Raw genomic sequence first — 14,666 nt, forward strand, 5'->3', positions numbered from 1 at the left:
ACAGGCCCTGATCTGAAGGCTGCAGACTGTTTCTCTAAATGAAGACAAAATACCTGCCACAGTCCCCCATTAGGTATTTGCCCGGTCTGAAGGGCACCCTGGACTATTTGAGGAGGAAGGGCAATGGAGTGGCTATGGAATGTCCCTTTTCTGGCATGTGGACAGTGTAGCACTTGCACACACCAGTGCAGAAAACCATTCCCCCTGATACCTTCAACCGTTATAGGACCCAGCAAGATTTCCTTTTGCTTTCTTGTAGAAAAGATAATGAAATAACTATGAAGCAAAAGAGAGGAAAACCCAGAGGCAAGGAACTCTGTGTCACAATAAACTGTCATTTATTTAGCAAAAACTGAATCACAGAGTCACAGGCATTAATGTTAGCAGTGAGCAAGACAGACAAGAGCAGGGATCTTTGAATTCCAGTTGGAAAATAAACAAGATGATTTCACACAGAAAAAGGTCCAAGTAGGATATCAAACTGAGTGACATCAGAGAAAGTGCTTGGGGATAAAGGTAGTTAGGGTGGTCAGAGCAGATCCCTTAGAGAGATGCAGTTGAGCTGGGACCTAGACAAGGAACAAGATGCACAGAGTTCAAGGGGAAGAACATTGTAGGCAGAAAGGACTGCAAGTATCAGAACTCTCCAGAGAAAATTACCTTAGTATATTCAAGAGACCTAAAGGCAAGTATGTCCAGAACTCAGACAACCAGAGAAGGGCCTAATCGGAAGTGAGAAGGGACCACATGTCTTGATTTCTTGTCAGTCATCATAACAAGCCTGGATTTTTACCTGATTCACTATGAAAAACCATTAAGAATATTATTCAGGCAAGTAGTACCTTCTGAATTATGATGACTATATGCGGAATGGATTACAGGAGGGCAAGAGTGAAGTGCAAGCCAGATAAAAGACTACTGTTGTGCTGCATGTGGAAGAGATGGTAAATGAACCCACATGATTTCAGAAATGTAGTGGGGAAGAATGAATGAACATGACTTGTTGATGACTGAGCCACCTCTGAATAACAGAACTTCCTATGCCATTTGCATTTTAACATTCTCTACTTCTTCAATTCAGTCATTACTGTAAAATCCTTCCCCTTCCCCATGTAACAATGATATCAAGACAGTTCTAAGTCATTTATCATTTATCATAGTGTTTCTTATCTTTATAAACTGTTGGCAATTTATGTCCAAATAGAACATAAGTTGTAAATATTTATAGAGAAGAAGGAAGAGATGGTAGTATGTTTCTTTTAAAAGCACCCTTTCACTATCCCCCCTCTCCACACACAGTTCTCAGTACCACTACACAGTAGCATATAAGGCTAAGCTGTCCAGTGCCTCTAATCAGACATTCTGAGGCACTGCAGAGATGATATGGCACAATGAAGACATACAGATGTGCATCTAAACCACAGGGTCACCACTTAATATGTCAATAAAGTGTATGTGTCTCCTCAAAATGTCCACAATGCAGAGCCATCTACTATCTGGCACTTTATAGAAAAAAACTTGCAAGCCCTTGTTCTAAATGGTCACCCAAGTCCAAATACTCATAGTTTAACAGTATAAAATATTAGGGAAAACAACAGTATAAAATATTAGGAATTACTAACACTTAATTTTATAACCAAGATGCATGGTGTGTATGTTAAGAGAGAGACAGAATATATTGTATCTGCCTAGAAATGACATGTGTATTAAACTGTGAGGCACAAATATCAGCCCTCTTGCTATAGGTAAGACCAAACCCTACTTCCTTCTACTACTCTCCACTGTTGATTTTAAACTGCCTCATCCTTCTTTGTGTGGCTCTCCATGATATGCTTCCTGATCCTTCAGTTGGCTGGACTGGCCAGGGCTTCTAGATTCCTCTAGTCTTTTCTAATGTTCTCTCATCATCATAATTGCAGAATGAACTTATTCTCTGTCTGTTTTCTCAAGAAAGACTTGAACATTTGTCTTCATGTAAATGCAAGCAATTCTGAAATATCTCAATCAATTCCGCTATGACTCTTTTACTGCTTCCAACATAAGAAGGGTTACATGTGGACTTCAGAGTTTCTCATTGCAAAAGAACAACATTTAGGCAGAGTAGTAACAGACAAACCATTTCCAGAACTCAGACACCCTCTTCTTTTAAGGTCTATCTGTGTTATATCAAATTAGTCCATGGAACAAGAACTGGGCCCTCTGATCCACTATTTGAAGCCACACCTCTCCTAAATGCCACCCTTAATTCTGTAACTCAAATGGACATGCTACTCTTAGTCCACCTGAAAAGCATCATTAATGAAAAGGCTCCAAACATTTGTTTCATATAGCTTCATCAGCATGAAAGACAGAAAACACAGATCATGTGTTAGAACTGTGTTTTAGGGAAGACAGTGCTACCATAAATGTCGAAATCTTACAGAAACCATTTAATCTCAGTAAAATAAATAAGCTGGTCAAGTGCTCCCTAGGGTTTCTTCTTTGTTGATTATACCATGAATCTATTGCTTAAATATGCCCTATTTATTCTCATGCTTTCCAGAGCTCAACTCATTAGTAATAAATGCTTACATCTTCAAATGTGAGCTTATTGTAGTTTCTTCTAAGATCTGTCCATTTATCCAATGGAAAGACAGTGGCCCTGGAACTCACAAAGCATGAAGTCATTCTTGCTCACCTCTTTTGTTCTGACCCTTACAACAATTCTTCAAGTATATGCTTACTATATTTCTTGTGCAGTACGTTCTTCCCTATCATTGGTGACATTATACTGGGTTGGCAGCTTCATTTGGAGACACTTTTGTTCCTTGAGCCAAGAAACACAGATAGCCAAGAATGAGATCACTCGATCCCCAAATTGCCACAGTCCCTTCTCAGAGGCAGCTGAGCAACGTAATTTGATCAAGGTTAAGTATAATCCACTCTTCATCCTTTAAACTAAGTTCTTTTAGCTTTCTGTTTTAATCCCAGATTAATGGCTCCTGCTCTATGTTAGAAATGTCCACCAGTTGCCCTGCAGTCAATTCTCATTTACCCGCCTGTGGCTTATCCAAAACACCAGGCTTTCTCCTCCTCTTGCCTCCAGTGCTCAGTTCCAGGCCAGCTTCTTTTACTCTGTGCCAAAAAAATACAAACTAAATCTAATATTAGCCTAATGAGAAAAGGCTATCTGCTGCCAAAGATTCACATCATGCTTTCCAAAGCCAAGTGCAGGCAATTATTCACTGCGTTAGATGCTGGCATTGTCCCCTTATATAATACAGCAATCAAGATCCGTCGTGCTTCTCTCTGAGGACTAAAGAATCCGTATAACGTTTTAACCTCTTCTTTAACCTAGTTGGCTAGATTCTCAGTGTAACAGACTATATTTTCTTTTCAAATAAATCATTTGTTCATTTAATGTAAGGGGAATAAAAAACCCTGAATTTAGAACTATTGGACTTACATCGGGACTCCACCTTCTTCCAGTGATTAGCCAGAAACGAAGTTCTGGCGAGTCATTTCAATTCTTGGATTTCTCAGTTGTAAAATGGAAATGCAGACTTTAAAATAAAAAAGTATAAGAGACAGTCATAAAGCTTTGACTCCTGGGATTGGCATCACAGAAGAGAAAAATATGGCTTAGCCTTATGAAACTCTTATTTGAAAAGCACGAAAATATAGTGAGGTGAAGTTTCCTGCAAGCACCTAGAAAATCAAGTCTAGAAATTCAGAATGCCTAATTTCCCAATGCTGTGTTTATGTCACTCATGCTGACACATCCCAGAATTCCAAGGTGGGAGCAGCAAGGATACTGCCTGCTTCTGAGCTGATGTTATTCCACAGCCAGAGTTGCTATGGAAACTCAAATTTCAACCATCAGAGCATTTAGGAACACCAATTTCAAAAACAGTCTCCTGATTACTTTGACAATTTTTTTTTACTGAAGCACAGGAAAAGTTCAAGTGTAGGACAAGCATAGGACCCAGTCCCAAAGACAAGATTCAGAGAGAAAGCCAACACAATTTCATTTTTTATCTCACTCCTATACCCAAAGAACTCCAGTGGTTTTCCCAGATTGGAACAGCACTGTTCAATAGAAATTTCTGCTATGATGATCATATTCCATGTCCATACTGTCCAAAGGATATGTCCCCAAGACATATGTGGTGATTGCTCACATAAAATATGGTGTCATAAACCCAGAAATGAATTTTACTAAGTTTAAAATTAAACTTTAATAAATTTCAACAACCACAGGTGGCTAGTGGCTACCATTTTGGACAAAGTCAGTAGAAAGTAAATTGATGCTTCACTAAAACATTCAAATCCCATATAGCTGGGCCCCAACTTATGAGTCCAGCCTCAATTTCCACAACACAAATCTTGATTCTAAAAGACTGATGCTGAGCACACCTGAGCTTCTCTGCTGCCACACTTGGACCAAGATGCTTAAGCCTCATCCTGATACTTCCATCCTTAGAACTATATATTTGCATTTTACCTATACATGTCAAGTTATCTCTTTGCTGAAGTGCCCTCACTTGCAGCCTTATACAAACTGCTCTATGAGTAAAGGGTTAATTAACCTTGGGACTGGATCTGTCTGGGAATGACCTGTCTCCCACAGAGAACAGCTATGTGGAACTACACCTGGTCTGCTGAAGTTTTTGGCCTTGGGTCCACCTGACTAGAATGGTAGAAAGGACTGACAAGAAAGAGGCTATGCCTTCTCTATGTCAGAGATCCATCCTCACCTTGACTCTTTTCTGTGGCAGTGGTGCATGACCTGAAGTGGGTGAGGGGGCAAAAGCAGCTGTGCCATTGAAAGAATATTTAGGCCTCTCTCTGAGCTAAAAATGTGCCTACTATATCTCTTGGCTTGTATCTACCTGTAAACTAAATAAACATAGTTTTGCTTCTTGAACTTGGAACCACAGCTGCTGGCTTGGCATGCATGCTCCCATGGTGGATTCCCAAGGATTCGTGATTTAGGACTCACTTTGGTAAATAGTTTTTGCAAAGCCACATTTCCACTATATTCATTTTTTCCAACTAGACCGAAGGCTGCCCAAAAATAAGACTTAAAAGAGGGCTGGATACTCCAGTGAATTCTCTTAAATTTCTAAGAGTTGAGGTTTTATAAGCTGCAACTTGCTGCAGCGACAATATCCTACTGGAATTAGGATTCTGGGTTTTTTGGGGAATTGGGACTAATGGTTCTCAAATCACTTTCTAAAATAGGAGGAATTAATTCTCCCAAAGTAGATATGCAGATTCATGCATGTTTATGATATATATAAAAATTATGAAAGCAAAACAAATTTCAGAGTTGATGTGGTAGATTATATACATACTACAATTCCCACTCAGGCTACAGTGCTGCTTAAAAATATTACACAATATTTAACATTTCAAAATTTATATATGGCTAAGTTTGGAATCAAGGAAAATAGATCTCTAGGTAACAGAAAACAATAGCAGTGAGAAGGCATAAAGCCTTCTGGGATCTGGAACAGGTAACGTGCCAAAGAATTGGTTTCAAAGTCCTACATGGCTGGACTCAAAGTGACAGAGCACAAAGGCACAATAGGAAGTTAGAACAAGGTTCCCTGGGTAAATCCACAAACTGTAAATGGAAAGCCTTGTCTTGCCTAACCAGTCAAAAGCAAACAGGTAGGATGACAACTTGAAGTTATTGTAACACCTGGTCAGAGCTATTTGCATCCGTGAGTTCAGATAGAACCTTATTAGATGGCCTCCATAATCCAAGGCACAAGTAAGCAAAAAGACCCCACAATAGCTCACATCTGTGGCAAATACACTTCGCAAGAATTAGAAGTCACATAAGGAAATTTGGCACCCTGACAGGCAGATGCTAACCAACAAATATGAAAAGTTATGATGGAGATACTAACTTAATAGAGAAACCCAAAAAAGGACTTTAAAATGAGATATAACTAAAAGAATGCATCTCTTTCAAGAACTCAAACAAAACTGAAGTACAGAAAGTGAATGCATCTCTCATAAACTCAACTCCAGACATAAGCTACTCTCCAGTGTAGAGTAAATCCTCCCTGTCTCAGTGCTGGCTTTATACAGAGGACATTTTTACATAAATGGGAACATATTATACACATTGCAGTAGCCTGTCCTTCTGCTCCCTTTTCAGTTTAAAATAATATCATATACATTTTCCTACATAAATACATTTAGGTTTCCTACACCCTTACAAAGAAAGAACTCTGTACCGTTGCAAGAATCTACATAATTTCTTTAGCTGGTGTCCCATGAATGGATGCTTGGGCTATTTTCAATGTTTCCCTATTATAAACTGTGGTACAGTGACCATTCTCCTGCATACATCTTTGTACATCTGATTATTTCCTTAGGACAAGTTCCTAGAAAGTGATTATTGTCCAGAAAAATTATACACATTTAAAATTTTTAATAACTACTACCAGACTTCTCCTCCAGAAAAGCTGTCCCAATTTATATTACTGAACAACTTTAAATATACATACTTCTGGTCGGAGGTTTATTGAGTAAGTTTAGAGTAGGTCAAATTACCAGAGATTCAATTACCTATCCAAGAAAAATATAGTTCAGAACTTCACTAGCCCTCTAGTATAACAGAAGAAAAATGTAAATGTGTTTACACATGCACAAATTAAATTCACATTGTCTGTGGGACAGAAACTTCAGGATCTATGTGCTACCAGAGCTCTTAGTAATCACCCTCAGATATTTCTAACTCAGTCTCCCCTAGCAACAACCTTTGACCTCTAATCCTCCAGGAAAAAAATGACAAATATTTAATATTTGCTAACATTTCTACTGTATTCACCCCTAAATATGATGTCAAAGTGAACACTCCCAGAATGCCCTTTTACTCTCCTTTGGCTGTTTTATTGTACATGATTTGTACAAACACAAATGAATATGGTTCTATTCCTGAAGAGAAGCTCATACTAACTTCTACCTTGTCAATGAAGTGTGTTAACAGTAAAGTATCTATGAAAGAGTTCATAGACCATGACAAAGAGATACCATACAAAAATTCAGGATTTTCTACAAAATGATGTATTCAAAATAATTCACAAGTAACCAAACAATATCAGATTTGAATCCAATTTTTGCATTATCAATTTTTGTAAATAAAAGAGGTATAATCTGCAATTTATAGTTAAATTAAGTCAGATAAATATCAATAATTTTCTTTTCCCTACTCTGATTTTTAATATTTTTGAGCATCCTTTTAAAAAAGATCCTCTCAGACAAGCTCTATTTATCTTTTTAGTAAAAGAAGAACCCGAGGACACTTTTTCCTGACTCTTTCAAGATGCATGTATGGCACCACAGATTGATCAAGTTTAGATGTCACAGCAGAGCGCACTTACTTCCAACTCTGCTCCCAATCATCAAGCAATTTCCAATGAGGTACAATTTTTCTCAGCTGAATGTCTAGTGCAAAGTACCTGCAATCCCTTCCTTGCTAATCATTCCCCATTTCCTACCACACGTGATTAGTGTCAGCAGTTTTTAATTATCCACACTAAATAAGGGAAGTAACAATGCTGATTTATTCAGAAGTGTAGATAAAGCAAAAAAAAAAAAACCCTCAAATTTTCATTCAGAAGACATTATTTGGGGAGAAGGGGGATGGCCATTGTACAACAGTAAAGTGGCCACACTACTTAAGATTTTTGTGGGTGCTCACATTTACTTTCCAAAGTTTGCATACGTTTATTCACCCAACAAACTAAAAGCAAATTTTCTTGTGGGGAATATACATAGGGAGAAACAAAATATCATGTGAACATTAATTCCCTCAGTTTTCAGTGGAAAAGTAAAACAGACATCTTCAATCCTGCGCATGAATATCTTGACTTATTTCAGATAGAAATCCATATAGTGCCAGTTCCCTCTTAGAAAGCCCTTATGAGAGGCTACCTCACCAAAGATTCGTCTACCCTCAAAACCCCACATTTTGGTGTATCTTTACCAATGCACATTTTGTCAATTTTATGGTACCTACATTTAGGCTACAACAAAAGTATCCTAAAGTAAAATAGAACAGGTTTTCTTTCATTAATTAGGGTCTTGTCTACTATTGTCTACCTCATAGGAGAGTTATGGGAACACAATAAGCAAGAATCCTTCAATTCTACAGTATATGCAGGCATTTCAAAAAATATCAGTTGGTATAAGTAATTAACAACATTTGTCAACTGAAGCCTCTCATAATCAGGCTTTCATAAGCACAGATGCATATGATCACTTCACGCTGTTGGGAGAGATGGGTTCTATGATTCCCATTCTACTGATGGAGAACCTAAGACACACAAAGTTACAATACTTGCCTAACATCATAAAGTGGTAGCTCTGGCAGATTTAAGTCTTTTAGCTGTATGTCTCCTATAATTCCTGGCTCAGAGCCTTGCACTATGAGACTGGCCACAAATGTGTTTTGATTTCATCTGAAGGGAATATAGTCAGTATTGTCGTTTATTATCACTGATCATCAGACACAGTGCTCACAATGCTCAACAATCAGTTGGGTCATAGAAGAAACAAGAGAGGAAATCAAAAGGTTCCTGGAAGCTAATGGAAATGAAAACAGTAGTACCAGAACCTATGAGACACAGCAAAGGCAGTCCTAAGAGGAAAGTTTATAGCCATGAGTGCATATATTAAAAGGACAGAAAGATCTTAAATGAATGACATAACACTACATCTCAAACTCCTCGAAAAACAAGAACAAGCAAAACCCAAAATAAGCAGAAGGAGAGAAATTATAAAAATAAGGGCTGAAATTAATGAAACAGACAATAAAAAACATACAAAGAATCAATGAAACAAAAAGCTGATTCTTTGAAAAAATAAACAAGATTGACAAGCTCCTGGCAAATCTGACTAAAATGAGGAGGAAAAAGACCCAAATAAGTAAAATCAGAAACAAAAAAGGGGAGATAACAACAAACACAAAGTAAATCCAGGGAATCATCAGAGACTACTTTGAGAATCTATTTCCAATAAATTGGAAAATCATGAAGAAATAGACAAATATCTAGATATTTATGACCATCCAAAACTGAACCAAGAAGATATTAACCACCTAAACAGATCTATAACATGTAATGAAATTGAAGCAGCAATAATGAGTCTTTCAAAAAAGAAAAGTCCAGGACCTGACAGATTCTCAGTTGAATTCTCCCAGACATTCAATGAAGAACTAATATCAACACTCCTTAAAGTTGTCTACATCATAGAAAGGGAAGGAACACTGCCTAATTCATTGTATGAAGCCAGCATTACACTCATCCCAAAACGGGACAAGGTCACATCCAAAAAGGAGAACTACAGGCCAATCTCCTTAATGAACACTGATGCAAAAATCCTCAATAAAATAATGCCAAACTGAATCCAACAACATATCAGAAAGATCATTCACCATAGCCAAGTCAGCTTCATCCCAGGGATGCAGGGATGTTTCAACATATGCAAATCAATAACTATAATACAGCACATTAACAGAAGCAAAGACAAAAACCACTTGATCATCAGTAAAATTTAACACCATTTCATAATAAAAGCTCTAAGAAAACAAGGAATAAAAGGAATGTACCTCAACATTATAAAGGCTTTATATGACAAACCTATAGCCAACATCATACTTAATGGGGAAAAACTGAAACCATTTCCCCTAAAGTCAGGAATGAGACAAGGATGCCCACTTCCCCGACTCCTATTCAACACAGTCCTGGAATTCCTAGTCAGAGCAATAAGGTAAGAAGAAGAAATAAAAGGAATACAAATAGGTAAATAAATAGTCAAAGTATCTCTATTTGCAGATGACATGATCCTATACCTCAAAGACCCCAAAAAACTCCACCTAAAAACTACTAGATACCATAAACAGCTTCAGCAATGCACCAGGATACAAAATCAACTTACAAAAATCAGTAGCCTTTCTATACACAATAATGAACAAATTGAGAAAGAATATTGAAAAACAATTCCATTTACAATAGCCTCACAAAAAAAATCAAATACCTAGGAGTAAACTTAATGAAGGACATAAATAACCTCTACAAGAACTACAAACCACTGAAGAAAGAGATCAAGGAACACTACAGAAGGAGGAAAGATCTCCCATGCCCATAAATTGGTAGAATCAACATAGTAAAAATGGCTATACTACCAAAAACAATCTATATGTTCAATGCAATTCCATCAAAATCCCAGTGGCATTCATCACAGAGATTGAAAAATCTATGCCAAAGTATATTTGGAAACACAAAAGACCATGAATAGCCAAGGAAATACTGAGCAAAAACAGCAATGCTGGAGGTATCATAATAACCAACTTCAAACAGAGCTATAGTAATAAAAACAACATGGTACTGGCACAAAAACAGGTATGAAGACCAGTGAAACAGAATAGAGGACCCAGATAGGAATCCACACAGCTATGCCCACCTTATTTTTGACAAAGCTGACAAAAACATACGATGGAGAAAAGAAAGCCTCTTCAACAAATGTTACTGGGAAAAGTGGCTCTCTGTCTGCAGAAAACTAAAACTAGATCTCTGCCTGTCACCCTGTACTAGTATCAACTCAAAGTGGATTAAGAACCTTAATATCAGCCCAAAACCTTGCAGTTAGTACACAAAAGAGCAGAGAATACTCTAGAGCAATAGGTATAGGCAAGGCCTTCCCCAGTAGAACTCCAGCAGCTCAGCAACTAAGAGAAAGGATGGACAAATGGGACTAGGTGAAGTTAAAAAGTTTCTATACAACAAAAGAAATGGTCTCTAAATTGAAGAGCCTACCCACAGAGTTGGAGAAAATATTTGCTAGCTATACATCAAAGGACTGATAACTAGAATACACATGGAGCTCAAAAAACTAACCTCCCCCAAAATTCATGAGCCAATAAAGAAATGGGCAACTGAACTAAACAGAACTTTTTCAAAGAAAGAAGTCTAAATGGCCAAGAAACACATGAAGAAATGCTCACCATCCCTGACCATAAAGGAAATGCAAATCAAAACCACACTAATGTTCCATCTCACTCCTGTTAGAATAGCTACCATCAAGAACACACCAACAACAAATGTTGGTGAGGATGTGGGGAAAAGGAACCCTCGTACACTGCTGGTGGGAATGTAAGCTAGTACAACCACTATTAAAAAGAATATGGAGGCTTCTCAAAAAACTAAACATAGATCTGCCATATGATCCAGCAATACCACTTCTAGTGATATGTCTGAAGGAATGTGATTCAGGTTACTACAAGGCACCTGCACACCCATGTTTATTGCAGCACTATTCACAATAGCCAAGTATGGAAACAGCCAAGGTACCCCACTACCAATGAATGCATTAAGAAAATGTGATATTTATACACAGTAGAATTTTACTCAGCCACAAAGAAGAATGAAATTTTGTCATTTGCAAGAAAATGGATGGAACTGGAGAATATCATCTTAAGTGAAGTTAGCCCGGCTCAGAAGACCAAAAATCACATGTTCTCTTCATATGCAGATTACAGACCTAGAACAAATGCAGTAATATCATTGGACATGGGTAGCACGCTAAGGGGAGAATGTGCACAGGAGGAATAGGGAAAAGGAAGGAATCCTAAAACTTGAATGTGGTTGATGTGCTCACTGTAGAGGACAGAATACAGTAATCTGAAACTGGCAGAGACCACTATGGGAAGGGGACCAGGAAGTAGTGAAGTGCTCTGGCAGAAATGAACCAACATGAGTTATAATACACATGTGCCTGGAAGCAATGCCAGGAATCTCTCTGTATAGCTATCTTTACCTCAAACTAGCAAAAACGCTGTCTTTCTCATTATCTCTTATGTTTTCTCTTCAACAAAATCAGAGAACAAGAGGGCAGAAAAGGTTCTGCCCAGACTGGCAGGGCAAGGGGTGGGGAGGATATAGGGAGAAGTGGTCCAAACAATGTATATACATGTACGTAAATATAAAGGTGATAAAATAAAAGAAAGTAAAAAAAAAGGCAGAGTGCTCATTTAACTAAAGATGCAATGGTAATTAGTGGAAGCACTATCAGTTCTTCTCTATGGCTGGACCATACAACCGCAAAGCTATGGCTTTAGACTCTACCAATATAACTTGTTTATTACTTACCTTGGTCGTCTCAGCTTCTCCCTGCAGTCGCGTGGGGGTTCCTTTTTGATCAGACACCTTCTGGAAATTTTTGTTTTTAATGGATTGAGACTCCACCCCTTCACCTTCAATTTTCAGTTTAATACCTTCGGCACGGGCAGGGTGATCAATGCCCCGTGGATTCAAACCACAGTGGAGCGCTAGGACAGAGGAACAAACAGAACTCAGAAAACAAATCATACAAAAAAATTTTCAGGCTGGGCCCAGTGGAGCACACCTGTAGCCCCAGCTACTATGGAGGTAGAGATCTGAAAATTTAAGGCCAGCCTAAGCAAAAAGTTGGCAAGACTCCCCAGATCCACCAAGCCAGGCATGGTGGTTCATGTCTGTAATCACAGCTACATGGGAGGTATAAGTAGAAGGATCACAGTCTGACGCTGGCCCCAAGCAAAAATGCAAGACCCTATGAAAAAAATAACTTAAAAAGCAAAAAGGACTGGTATGGAGGGAAGGCATGGCTCAAGTAGTGGACAGCCTTCCCAGTAAGTGCAAGACCCTGAGTTCAAACTCAGAAAACAAATGTGCTCATGACAGAAAATATTTCATTAGGTGCAAGTGGGAAAAAACAAGGTGTCTGCAAGTTTAGAGGCGATGTGCTAACTATAGGTAGGAACTTGAGTGGGAACTCCTGAGCTTAGAAGTCAGAAAGATGTGTGTACAAATCCAGAACCCCTCAGTTGCAAGGTGTTTGACTTTGAGCACTAATCCTCACTTTCCAAGAGAGAATTCCAAATCAGGCAGCTTCATTACTGCCTCGTTTACACATTCGGTTATTTCAATCCTGCAATGTGGCTTTTATCTCTGCCTCCGCCTGGAACATGATCATTCCTCACTCCCTCTGAATCTTCTCTGTTCATCAAATATCCACTGGAGGCTACCCTTTTGCATTTGTTCAACCAGTATTTACTGAACACTTACTATGTGCCATCCATGGGGGAGAACCTGGCAACATGGATTTATATAGGATAGGCTGTAGCTTCAAAGAACTCACAATCTGGCTGATGAGGTTAGAATTAGTGATTTTAAAACAGTTTTCACTGCTGTCGAGAAGGTAAGGAAAGACCAGTGTGGAGGAATCGGGGATATCAAACCCTAACATCCCTAAACATGAATACCCCCACTAATGAAATCTAAAGCTCATTTTCTGGGATATTTATTTATTTGGCTAATATGTAATAAGCCAATATTACTAAAGAAATAGCAATGAGTATTACAAGAACCACACATTCTACCTAGAAATCTCAAACAAAGGACCTCATGCATGGCAGGTGTGCATGTTTTGAAGTCTTTCATAGTGAAGTATTTTGCTTCTCTGAGACTCCAGGCATTCAAACTTAAATTCTAATCCTCATCATCTTCCCCTTGATCTCAGACACTTAACCCTCTTGTCTCCCTCAGGACTCTAATTGCTTAGTAATCTCCCTTTATCCCTCACCTTCAGCTTCCTTTTCTCTCCATTCTTCCCTCAGCCAGATTCTTTACAGTTTCTTCTGCACCCCATTCAGGCCACAGTTTCCTCTCCCCTGCCTGGCTTCTGAAGGGTCTTTTATAGGGAAGGCTATATTGAGGAAAAGCTTCCCAAAAGAAGCAAGGAAAGGTGTTTTCTTTCTATTCTCTTCTTCCTCCTCAACAGGTACATCCATTCCCACAGCTTTTTTTTTCTTTTATTATTCATATGTGCATACAAGGCTTGGGTCATTTCTCCCCCCTGCCCCCACCCCCTCCCTTACCACCCACTCCGCCCCCTCCCTCTCCCCTCTACCCCCTCAATACCAAGCAGAAACTATTTTGCCCTTATTTCTAATTTTGTTGTAGAGAGAGTATAAGCAATAATAGGAAGGAACAAGGGTTTTTGCTAGTTGAGATAAGGATAGCTATACAGAGAGTTGACTCACATTAATTTCCTGTGCATGTGTGTTACCTTCTAGGTTAATTCTTTTTGATCTCACCTTTTCTCTAGTTCCTGGTCCCCTTCTCCTATCGGCCTCAGTTGCTTTTAAGGTACCTGCTTTAGTTTCTCTGTGTTAAGGGCAACAAATGCCATCTAGTTTTTTAGGTGTCTTACCTATCCTCACCCCTCCCTTGTGTGCTCTCGCTTTTATCATGTGCTCAAAGTCCAATCCCATTGTTGTGTTTGCCCCTGATCTAATGTCCACATATGAGGGAGAACATACAATTTTTGGTCTTTTGGGCCAGGCTAACCTCACTCAGAATGATGTTCTCCAATTCCATCCATTTACCAGCGAATGATAACATTTCGTTCTTCTTCATGGCTGCATAAAATTCCATTGTGTATAGATCCCACAGCTTTTGATATAGTCAACATGCCAGTGACCCTCAAACATTTTAACTCCAGTCTAAACAGAGCTCCCAGATAGGCATCAGGCATAAAGAAAATTGCTGCTCAGTATGTCAATTACAGTGCAAATCAGATGCTTCAAACTTAACATGCTCAAAACTGAACATTCGTTTTCCTCCAGA

At 38.6% G+C, this 14,666-nt stretch overlaps 1 protein-coding gene across 11 annotated transcripts in view; it reads right to left on the reverse strand.

The window, feature by feature from the left end:
* Positions 1–14,666, reverse strand: part of Samd12 (sterile alpha motif domain containing 12) — a 412,402-nt gene that overhangs the window by 351,238 nt on the left and 46,498 nt on the right. For all 11 annotated transcript variants that reach the window (XM_074069099.1, XM_074069104.1, XM_074069098.1 and 8 more), the window contains one exon: positions 12,147–12,325. In XM_074069099.1, the coding sequence (XP_073925200.1) occupies positions 12,147–12,325 (179 nt within the window). The remainder of the gene's footprint in view (positions 1–12,146; positions 12,326–14,666) is intronic.

This window comes from Castor canadensis, chromosome 3 (assembly GCF_047511655.1).
Source record: "Castor canadensis chromosome 3, mCasCan1.hap1v2, whole genome shotgun sequence".
Lineage (NCBI taxonomy): Eukaryota > Metazoa > Chordata > Mammalia > Rodentia > Castoridae > Castor > Castor canadensis.